The following is a 12,257-nucleotide window of genomic DNA, read 5'->3' on the forward strand; positions in this document are numbered from 1 at the left end:
AGCCCCACAACCTTCTGATCAGATATGAGAGTGACTCACTGATCTTCAGTTGCCCAGAACCTAAGTTCTATTTCCAGTTCATGATATGAACTTACAGCCATTAATTCAAGTGCTGACTTTACCAGATTAGGAAACAGCCAGTGTAATGTTTCACTGCAAAAAGTACAGGTACAGCATCATACTGATTAATACTGCAACCAGAATCTCATTTACTGCTCAATGGCTTTTAATTAATTTTTTTTTCTTTTGCATTTTCTAATTGCCCAACAAAACATTGAGAGTCAGGGTCACGTGGCACATTGAAGGAAGAGAAGGAGAGGGGATGGAGGTGTTTGTTGTTATCACTAAGCTGTTTGCTACCCTGGTATTAATTCTTGATTCGAGCCAAAGGGGGCAATTATTATTGTTAATCATCAAGCCAAAAGCAGACAAAGGTGAACTGGCACCTTGTCCAACTTCAATGGAAAACAAGTTTTTAACAGCATTCAGATGCAAAATAATTTGTTCTTCATCCAGAGACAAAGCTTAAAATTACCCCCCAGAATTGACTGGTGTGCGACACATTTCTACTGTGGCTCACCAAAGTCTGTTCTCTTTCATCTTTGGAAGGACACCAGCCTTACACACACTGCTGGCTGCATATCCACAGTTTCAATCAATGTGAAAATCTCAGACACCCACCACTAATTCTTCACTGAAACGCTAAAGTGACAACACAGGTTCTCCCTACCATGCATGTTCTTTTATAGATATCTCCATTTAATAGCTTTGTTTTGGTAAAACTGATGCAGCTGTTGTGGAGAGAATGAGCAGTTAATGTAATCCGTTATTAGAGGAATATAATTATATGAAAAGGGTTCTGTTAACACTTCAACATTGCAGTGAAGACTCAATGTTTGATATATGAAATGGCTTAATGTATTTGATGTCACATGCACTCCACACACAGCTGTGGAGTGAGTAATGGCTGCATACATTCTCACAAATTGTTCAAATCAAAATATACATCAAATCCATAATGCCCTTGCTCACCCTTTATTTGAACAATGCTCACTCCCCTGAGTTAGCATTTTTACTATTTTCCTTTAAAAAAAAGGGAGGAATAACACTGATCCTGTGGAATGAACAGAAAAGATCCCAAAATGACTCAAACCAGCGAATCCATGAACAACAATCAGCAATTTATACAGAGGCCATCGATTTCTTTATGTGAAGTCAACAAGGAAGAACACCCCACCCCCCGACCTTTATAACATAACTTCTGGATCACCGCGATGACTTATTACTGAACATAATTGGTCATTTACACATGGTTTCGAATGGCAAATTGGACCCTTGGCAGACTAGACAATGGCAATTTCTACCAGCGCTCACCTTCCTCAGGCTGGTCAGACCTTTTTCCCCTATACTGGGTGGCTGGCCCACTCCATGGACAAACACTGTCACACCGGTTCCACCAAAATTGGGTAACTGGCTGTGCGGGCAGGCGAGCGAGCGAGCTTTGCAAATTGGCAATCCCGACATGACAGCACCGACCCCTCAAGTTTCTAAACCACCATGCCGTACCTAAATGGTTTAGCACCTTCGCTCCACAGGATGTTAAGTACACAGAAATATAAAACTAAATTATTCAAATAAAACTGTAATAAATAGTAAATTCTGTACAAAAATAAACAAAAAAAAAAACAAAAAGCCAAGGGTCATCAATTCATTTTCAAATGGATCCCGATCGAAGAAATGATTCAGTCACAAGTAGTTGAAAAGCTCCACCTCATCGCCAACATTCTGCCCCGACCAGGGACCCTCCCTGGCTTTACAGACTGCTTTCCTGTGTCAAGCTTGTCACGCAAGTCAGTGGGACTCTGCCAGCAAGCTGTCCGCCATGAAAAACCCAGGAAGCATTCCCACTTTCCGACAGACTTCTCAACGCTCCTTCGGGAAAGTGCTGAGGTTTCTTAGAATCCATCATCCTCCTCCACTTCAAAGCCGTAATCTTGAACGGAAAAATGAAGTGTTTCAGCATTCAAAAGTGAAAATTCTCTCCTACTCTCCTCACTCAGTTTTTATTTTTCTGCTTCTCCTTAAGACACGAACACAGGCTGAGGTACAGCTCCGTGGACACCAGTTGTCCTCTAAAACTCACACAAATGGCCAATTCTGACTACTTGCATGGTGCCTAATAGAAATATGTTCCGAGGAGCTTTGCAGCTAAATGTTATCAGACCATTCATCTCTTCAAGGCATAGATTCGGGAACATGTCTTATCTTTGCCTGATGCCCATGTACCTGGCAGCAAGGTCAAGATGAATAGTGATGAGCAGCAGGAAACTCATTACAGGAACATTAAGTACTCCCAGCACCTGACCCGAGATCACTGAACTCAGCACTCAAAACTGACCTTAAAGTTCGCTCTTTGGGCTGGTTTATGTCCCTTACCCACCAAGTTAGATGGCCTGTCTAGGATATGCCAACTTGCTCTCAAGTGAGCAACAATCATTTTTTTTTTTACACAAAGCATCATCTTTGTCGCCTGATTGCACTCTAGTTCAGGGTAGGAAGCTGGGCAATTCAACATTACACACTTCAGCACATTATTTAAACTGACACTCAGTGCACCTGCTGAGGGAGTGCTGTATTATCAGAGGAGCCAGCTTTAAACAGAGCATCTGTTTCCTACCCACTTTCTCACTAAACCCCTACCACTCAGCATACCCATCAAACCCACTTACCCTACTACTCACCATATCCCTCAACCTCACCCCTCCTCATATCCCTCAACCTTACCCTCTTCCCATATCCCTCAACCTCACCCTCTCCCCCTACCCCTCAATCCCACCCTCTCCCCCTACGCCTCAATCCCACCCTCTCCCCCTACCCCTCAACTCTTACACTCAATTTACAATATGCTAACTGTACTTCACTAGTAATTTATTTTGTAATGTTATTATCCATTTATTTAAAAAGCACTGCTTATTTCCCTTTATGTTTCTAGGGTCCTGTTTTAACTTCTCTCCTCTGGACAATTTTTCAGGGAAAATTTATATCTAATACTTACCATTTCCACCTATCAGCTGCAGTGCACTAAGGCAGTTCTCTTCCTCCTCTTCCACCTCCTCCTCCTCTTCCACCTCCTCCTCATTATATACCACAGGACCGCTCTCTACCAGCACAGCAACAGGATGCACTGCCTGAGTGTCACCAGATCCTGAATCAGGAGCCTGCAGGGATAGAAAATTAAAAATAAATCACTGTAACCACAGTGACAGTCTCCACACACCAGGGACACTGCGTCACCACAGTGACAGTCTCCACACACCAGGGACACTGTGTCATCACAGTGACAGTCTCCACACACCAGGGACACTGTGTCACCACAGTGACAGCCTCTACATACCACATTTGGTGCTCTCCGGTAATTAATTCAGAATATTTTATGGGTGTCAATCTACTGACCTAAGGACTTGACTACAGGAAGGTCGGAATAGCTGGCTTGTGCTACCGAGATGCAAGACTTGAATGAGGAAGCTAGCTGGGAGGGAAGTGAAGTATATTCTGCAGTTCATTGTCTAGCTATTGGCATGGAGATCATCAAGCCCCATTTGTAACAGATAAACCTAGACTAATAAAGAAGGGTCATGTTTTGGAAAACAATACCAGGAATCAAACAGATGTGACCACTGGTTCAATGGAAGCTTTCCCAGAGGTGCGCAGCACATGCACCAGAATTAGTCAAGTGGTTTGTTGGTGGTCCCAGGCTGTGAGGTTACAGATCATGGTGGTTACGATTTTGCGGCTGTTAATGATCCACGGCAGCTCATGAATACTCAGTTCTGGGCTACTACATCTGTCCTTAGCCTGCAGCACTTCACATGGTGCTCATGCCACATGAAAGTGGACATCGGACTTCATTTCCACAAGAGCTATGCACCAGTCATTTGCAGCAAGGCTAACATGAACAAAAGCATCTATGTTAGGCAGTGTGATGAGAATGGGTCAAATAGATTATTTCATGTTTGTTCACTCACAACTGGATGCAGACCAGTCTGGCAGTAATGTCCTCCAGGACTCAGCCAAGCTGGGTCAGCTTGATGGTTTATATTGAAGCCCCGCCCAGAATACATTCATACATTCAATGCCTCGACTTCCTTCGGAGCATTCTCCAAGTGATATTCGACGTAAGGGAACAGTGATTCCTCAGTTGTGGGGTAATGATGAGCAGGGAGTTTCCTATGCTCTGCTTGACCTAAATCCATGAGACAACATGGGGTCCAGATTCAATGTTGAGGACTCCCAGGGCCACCCCTCACCTGACAGTTTCATCACTGTGGGTCTATCAGGCTGGTGAGATGTTGGCTGACAGATATGATTCTGTGAGTGGAACTATGTCAGTCTGTAGCTTTTATAGTCTGTCGGACAGTTCCCCCAACCTAGGCACCAGGCCCAGCTATTAGTAAGGAACACTTTGCATAGTTTACTGAGCTGGGATTGCCCAATCTAATCCTGATACAATTCCTGGTCCCGCAGCCACGATCACCACCCAGATTCTTTTTTTGTAGCCATTGGTCCTATGGTTCCCAAAGCTCTCGCTCCCTTGGTGTGTGGTGGGTGGGTGGGTGGAGGGGGGGGGTTCTTTTGATTTGTTTTGATACAAGATTTTGAGCAAGAGATGCAGGGAGCGTGTGAAGAGGAACTTTTTTTACTCAGCGTCTGGCAGTGACCTAGAGCTCTCTGCCAACCAGGGTGGTGGAAGCGGAGACAATGAATGATTTCAAAAGGAATTTGGATGGGGTGGGGGGGGGGCGGTGGGGGGGGACCTTTGAGGGAAATAAAGTCACAGGTCTATGGGAAGAGAGTGAGGTAATGGGGCTGATTGGATTGCCCTAAAGAGAACTTAAGAGAACTGGCATGGACTTAGGTGAGCTGAATGGTCTTCTGTGCTGTAATGACTCCATGACATGGCTCAGATGCTTTGGCTGTTAGAAAGTTGATTTTTACAGAGTTAAAGCTGATTGAGGGCAAAAGGGAATCACAGTTGTTGAGCTGCTTTCAGTGAAAGTGAAGGTACTGCCTCACCACTTATCAATATATGCCAGCGCATACACCACAGTCTGGATCAAGGGTCACCTCCTGCACCAAACATGCACGCACAAACATGCTTTATGCACACTGACCGGTGATTAGAAACCCTGACAGATTTTTTCATTCGGGTCAATCATGACATTACAACCTCTATCAGATAAGCTCAGCACGTAGACCAAGACAAGCATCTGTTGGTCTCTTGGGCTCAGTACCACACCGAGCAGTCCATCTCACCATTGAGGACAAGGGGTTACTGAGAGACAGCAGTAAATGAAAAGACATCTCTCTCTCTCTCTGAAATACTTAGGATGAGGTGACAATTTAACAGTGCTTGGTTTCCTTTTAATTCTTACTAATTATCACAGACACTATCAGTCTGTCACACCAGGAAAAACGTGTGCTTATCTTCAGTAATGAGCAGTAGTCATTGCATAAAAAGCAATTCCCGAGGTACTTTATCAGCCTGTGTCTGGAAATTAAAATGTATTTTAATTCTGATTAAAATGAAGCAATGCAAATTAAACCATTAGGATTTTTTAAAACTAACTTATTAAAGGATTTACATATACAACAAAACAATCACAGTTTTGAGCCTCATTTATTTTTATGATGTAAAAGACCCTTGTCAGCAGACGCGAGGATGGAGAGCAAAGTGCAGGATTCCACACATTTCAAGGACTTGGGAGGGGGAAGAAATTCTGACCCAGGGTAAATCTGAGATAGAGAAGGCTGGTGTCAAAATCCCTCCCTCCACTTTGTGGCCCGTTTATCCCAGACAGCCAGGGAGCTAGCTGCGTGTGTACAACAATACTGGGATTCCAATCTGCATTTAGTAATGAGATTCCAGCCTGTGACCAACTCTACATCTTCCACAGCCTCTTCCCCCACTGAATGGGGAAAAACTGCCCCACGCATCTCCATCCCCTTTCTGCTTGGACTCAGACAAGGAGCCATTCTTCATTTTTAAGGGTAGTCCCGCTACAGTGAACCACAAGACAGGAGGTTCAACCACAATAAATGGCAACAAGGGAAGTTCCAGCACCAAATGCCAATGAGCGGCCCTCCAGCACCGAATCACTGCGATGGCAAACAGCAGTCCCACAGCACTGAACCCAACGAGAGCAGTCCCACAGCACTGAATCCCAACGAGAGCAGTCCCACAGCACTGAACCCCAACAAGAGCAGTCCCACAGCACTGAACCCCAACAAGAGCAGTCCCACAGCACTGAACCCCAACAAGAGCAGTCCCACAGCACTGAACCCCAACGAGAGTAGTCCCACAGCACTGAACCCCAACGAGAGCAGACCCACAGCTCTGAACCCCAACGAGAGTAGTCCCACAGCACTGAACCTCAACGAGAGCAGTCCCACAGCACTGAATCCCAACGAGAGTAGTCCCACAGCACTGAACCCCAACGAGAGCAGACCCACAGCTCTGAACCCCAACGAGAGTAGTCCCACAGCACTGAACCCCAACGAGAGTAGTCCCACAGCACTGAACCCCAACGAGAGTAGTCCCACAGCACTGAACCCCAACAAGAGCAGACCCACAGCTCTGAACCCCAACGAGAGTAGTCCCACAGCACTGAACCCCAACAAGAGCAGTCCCACAGCACTGAACCTCAACGAGAGCAGTCCCACAGCACTGAACCCCGAGAACAGTCCCACAGCACTGAACCCCAACGAGAGCAGTCCCACAGCACTGAACCCCAACGAGAGCAGTCCCACAGCACTGAACCTCAACGAGAGCAGTCCCACAGCACTGAACCCCAACGACAGCAGTCCCACAGCACTGAACCTCAACGAGAGCAGTCCCACAGCACTGAACCCCAACGAGAGCAGTCTCACAGCACTGAACCCCGAGAGCAGTCCCACAGCACTGAACCTCAACGAGAGTAGTCCCACAGCACTGAACCCCAACGAGAGCAGTCCCACTGCACTGAATCCCAACGAGAGCAGTCCCACAGCACTGAACCCCGAGAGCAGTCCCACAGCACTGAACACCAACAAAGGCCCTCTTACAGCAGTGAATCCCACCCCACAATCAGTGGCATTAGTAGAGGAGGAGGAAAAGTGGGTATGAAATAGAGAATAGTGAAAGTTGAATAAAGTCAAGTTACCTGGTTGATTGCTGGCTTTTTTGAAGGTACTGACGAAATCAGTGGCCGAAGCCTGGAATACAAAGGAAAATAAGTCTTTCAATTGATGTGTTCATTTCGATCCTCTAGTGTTCAGTCCAAGACCAAAGGGTAGACTGAATCATGCAGTTAAAGAGCCTCATTCTGCACCTCAGGCTTCAAATTAAACCAGGGTCAATGCCCATAAATTCATATCAGTGAGAAAGTTTTAAACACACAACAAAAATAACTTTAATCAAAGTGTAGTAAGTGTTTTAAATAATCTGTTAGGCAGTATGTTCGGGGTGTTTAAACGTGGCTACATATTACAATGTGAGAGTGATACTGGAGAGATTGGCTTCAGTCAGAAAGTTAATGTGCAAGACGGATGGGCATCAACAGCAATTTGAACACAGGGATGAGAATTTTCAGCTCTGGGCATTGGGAGTCAATGTAGATCAGAGAGCTTATGGATAATGGGTGAAGGGGACCTGGTGTGATTCAGGTTACAGACAGCGAGGCTTTGGTATGCCCTCGGGTTTATGGAAGGTGGAAAGCCAACCAGGCCTGCAGTGGAATTGCTTGGTTCAGTGGTAACAAAAGTCTGGGTTTGTGTAGTGTGTGGACTGTTTGAATGTTACTACAAAATACCTAAGCAAAATACTGTGGATGCTGAAAATCTGAAATGGAAACAGAAAATGCTGAGCAAGTCTGGCAGCATCTGTAAACAGAGAAACAGAGTTAAAGGTTCAGGGCTGTGACCTTTCATCAGAACTGAATGTTACTATCTTCACTTAGGTCTAGTGATATTCACTATCCAGACCCACACACGGGGAATGAGCAATTGGTCTATCCCAGCGAGGAGGGAAAGGAACACAACATTCATCTCTGTAGGATAAACCAAAGTGGAGATTGCGTTTTCCTGAAGTGATTGGCAGTTCCTGTTCACGCAGTATCAGAGAAACTACAAAGCAAAGGGACCCAAGGGACACTAGCTCCTAATTAACTCACTTAGGAAATGATCTGTGCTTAATGAGGGGAACTGCTCCGTGCTGCTGTCAGAATGGCACAGACTGGCACATTGGATGACACAGAGTGATAGATCGGACAGGTCCAGGCCTCCTCAGGACTGCTGCTTCACTGTATAATTAATTTCCAAGGTTATCTGAAAGGCCTGTGGCAGTATGTTTAATTGTGAAGCAGCTTTTAAGTATTTTTGCTATTTCCAGTTTAAATAGCAAATTGGTATGTGCATGTGGAGACAAGAAACAATACTTCGTTCTCTTCCCCTGCCCAAAGCCCATCGATCATAGCGGGGTCTAGTCCCACAGAACTTAGGAGTGTTTGATGGGAACAGTGTAGAGGGAGCTTTACTCTGTATCTAACCCCGTGCTGTACCTGTCCTGGGAGTGTTTGATGGGGACAGTGTAGTGGGAGCTTTACTCTGTATCTAACCCCGTGCTGTACCTGTCCTGGGAGGGTTTGATGGGGACAGTGTAGAGAGAGCTTTACTCTCTATATAACCCCGTGCTGTACCTGTCCTGGGAGTGTTTGATGGGGACGGTGTAGAGGGAGCTTTACTCTGTATCTAACCCTGTGCTGTACCTGTCCTGGGAGTGTTTGATGAGGACGATATAGAGGGAGCTTTATTCTGTATCTAACCCAACCAGAAATGTAAGTTATGGCTTTCTTCTCTGCCTACCCACAATGATCATAGTGTGTAAAGTGCAAAACAATGGCTTCCAGTATGTGAATCCCATATGCACTGATGCACCTGAGTGACTGAAGATGACCATCACTCAGAATGTTTGCATTTCTCGGTGAATATTGTTTGCTCTAATATAGGTGGTATTATTGTCTTTTCCTGTGTACTCCGGATGTGTGTATAAGCAACCTGAAAACAGTTAAGTTACAGAGCACCGCAATGCACATAAAACAAGCCAATGGTACGAATCACAAATCAACACAGCACATCCCGGTAAAATCCCAAACACTGTTACATGAAGTAAAGTTCATCACCTGTTCCAGGCCACTCTTCATACCCAGGTCCTGAAAGTTCAACAGTAATGTTTAGGAATGCTAGCTAATGTACTCACAGCAGGCAATATTCACCTTACCCCAAAATAGCAACTCCAACTAGTATCAGAGAAAGAAAGTGTTCAAATAAGCTAAAGTGTGGCCAGGACCCGCCAAGGCTCCTTTGAGGAAAGTTAAGAGCTGCTTTTTAGCAGCTTACTTGGGGAAAGAAAACACCAAATTAACATTTGCACCTATGATTCTCTTAAATCACCAGCTAGTCTTAAAATATTTACTTCAAGTTTTGCAAGGAATCAGTTTTGGAAAATACTTGGTGCAATCAGCTGACAATTGTCCTTCCAACTGATTGACAATCTGCAAATGCAGTGAAAAGGGCAACTTTCCTTGGATTTAAAAGCATGTATGGAGAAACAGAACGATGATCAGCAGAGAGCGGATAATGGAGAAAGCAGAACAAAGGGATGCGTGTTTGGGCACAGAAGCAGCACTCCACACTGAACTGCTGATTTTTGCAGATACAAACACTGGAAGCGGAGCCACAGCTGGCTTCTTCCAGGGCATTGGTGCGGCAAAGGGATGGGGGAGATGCAGAAGAGTCAGAGGAACAGAGATTACAAGGACTGGCAGTGTACCAAAATGGGGGGAGCAAGGGTACAAAGAGAACGTGTGTTAAATCTGCAGTGACTGTTGACAGATTATTCAACTATATGGGGTATCACAGCTGAACCTGATTATATTTTCACCCAGCAGGAGTCACATGAAGTTGTTGTTGGAACCCTGGCTTTTCACCCTCTCCATAGACCATGGTGGGGGAGGAAAAGAGGAATTTTATAAGGCGTGGGGTGTGACCACAATTAGATTAAGTGTCTCATGTGGAGATACACACTGGCCTGGAGTTGATGAGCTCGATGTCCAGTTTTTGTACCTCAGCACTTCAGCAGTTGAAACCATCATTGTGCTTTTGTTACCTCCAGGCTAGACTATTCCAACGTCCTCCTATCTTTCACCCTCCCATAAAACTGAGCTCATTCAAAACCATGTTGCTCAAAACCTATGTCATATAAAGACCTGATCATATATCCCTCCTGTGCTTGCTAACACTGGCTCCCAGTCCACAAATGCCTCAAATCTGAAATTCCTATCCTTGTTTTCAAGCCCCTCCACAACTTGTCCCTCCCCATTTCTGAAACATCCTTCAGCTCTACAACTCTCTTAGATCTCTGGGCTCCTCCAACTCTGCACATCCACAACTTCCTTTGCCCCGCCATTAAGAGCCATGCCTTCAGTAAACCAGGCCCCAAGCTCTTAAGATAAAAGCAAAATACTTTGCTGGAAATCTGAAACAAAAACAGAAAATGCTGGAAAGACTCAGCTGGTCTAACCGCATCTGTGGAGAGAAAGACAGAGCCATGAAGAGTCATAGGGACTTGAAACGTTAACTATGTCTTTCTCTCCACAGATGCTGTTAGACCAGCTGAGTCTTTCCAGCATTTTCTGTTTTTGCCCCAAGCTCTTAAGTTCCTTCCCAGAGACTTCAGCATAAAGATCTAGGCTGACTCTCCAGTACAACACAGAGGCTGCTGATCTGCCTGATGTACCACTAAACCAAATCTGTTCTCCAAGATGCACGTAAAAGATCCCACAGAACTAGTTTGAAAAGGAGCAGGGGAGTTATCCCTCACCGAACTTCACAGGAACAGATGATCTGGCCATTGGAACATTGCTTTTTATGGGAGTGTGCTGTGTGCAAATACCCTGCTGCATTAAACATTACAACAGTAACTAACTTTCAGGAGTACTTCATTGGTGATATATAAATGCAAGGCTTTCTTTGCTTTCCTAAACCTCATTGCCTCCCTCTCCTACTTTAAGATGCTCCTTAAAACCTACCTCTTTGGCCAAGATTTTAGTCAGCTGTCCTCATACATCTCCCTATGTGGCTTGGTGTCAAATTCTCTGTTTTGATAATGCTCCTGTGATAGGCCCTGGGATTTTTGCTTAACGGAAGATGCTATATCAATGCAAGTTGTTGTTGAAATAATCTACAAGTCTAAGCACCATCAAATCTGCAAATCTCTTGGGAAATCAGTCATTAAGGAGAAACACAGCACCTGTTAAAACTAACACCACTAACATGATTGAATGATCCCACTTGCTTCAAGTACATTGGTGGCTTCCCACTGTGTAGCAGCTGGAATAAAGATCAAGTAGAGACACCGTGGCGTGTACCTGAAGTAAAACCATTTCCGTTATTATTCTCCCTTCCTCCCCTGACGGCTGAGATCCTTGCCAGGGGACGGTTCGCCTGGCACCACCTGTCCTCTGGTAACTTGGGTCGGTTACCATCACTTGTAAGTTCACCTGGACAATTCCGACAACTACCACCATGACCACTTAGAGGTTACACTGGCTTTAACATTAATAATATACAGAGCGTGAGGAAAGGAAATGGATGGTGAGCTGAAGAAGCAGATATTAGAGGGGCTGACCCAAAGAAGTGGATCTTAAAGGATGGTCATACAGGGACTGAGGAGGACTGAGGGACTTCAGCAACATCCTCTATTGGTGGGGCACATGTGGACTCTAAGTGTATGGTGAGCGTGCGCCTAGCCCCAAGAGATTAATGGTAAGAAATTAAAATAATTAGAAAGGCATCCAACAAAGGCTAGACCTTCCTTGCCCACATGGTTTAGTACTGGGGAGAGTTTTGAAACTGGAATCTGTTCCCTTGGCCTTCAAGAGAGCAGCAGCAGGGCAAGAGGCCTGAGAAGAGGCTGCCTATCCTGCCCAGTCTCCTTGCTATGTTGAGGGAAACATTCCTCCTCAGGCTTTTAGGGAATAACTGCATGTGTCAAACTGAATGAAGGATGTGCTGCTGCTCTCCAACACCTCTGAGCAGTGGCAATGCTCCTGGGATGCTGGGCATTTGTAAATGGAAGTTGAGCAGTTCAGGCATTCCCTCGTGGGACTGGGGGCAGGGGGCAGGTGGTGAAAGTGAAACACTTTTGAAAGAGGAAAATGAGC

At 45.3% G+C, this 12,257-nt stretch overlaps 1 protein-coding gene across 3 annotated transcripts in view; it reads right to left on the reverse strand.

Moving 5' to 3' along the window:
- Positions 1–205: 205 nt before the first annotated feature.
- Positions 206–12,257, reverse strand: part of brf1b (BRF1 RNA polymerase III transcription initiation factor subunit b) — a 330,710-nt gene continuing 318,658 nt past the window's right edge. For 2 of the 3 annotated variants that reach the window (XM_041214348.1, XM_041214350.1), the window contains 3 exons: positions 7,200–7,251; positions 3,056–3,218; positions 206–1,993 (listed from right to left, as the gene is read on the reverse strand). In XM_041214348.1, coding sequence (XP_041070282.1) covers positions 1,956–1,993; positions 3,056–3,218; positions 7,200–7,251 — 253 coding nt within the window. In that variant the 3' untranslated portion in view covers positions 206–1,955. Of the gene's footprint in view, positions 1,994–3,055; positions 3,219–7,199; positions 7,252–12,257 lie in introns of those variants that run through there. The other variant, XR_005946273.1, reaches the window with a different exon arrangement.

The sequence above is a fragment of the Carcharodon carcharias genome, chromosome 20 (genome assembly GCF_017639515.1).
Source record: "Carcharodon carcharias isolate sCarCar2 chromosome 20, sCarCar2.pri, whole genome shotgun sequence".
NCBI lineage: Eukaryota > Metazoa > Chordata > Chondrichthyes > Lamniformes > Lamnidae > Carcharodon > Carcharodon carcharias.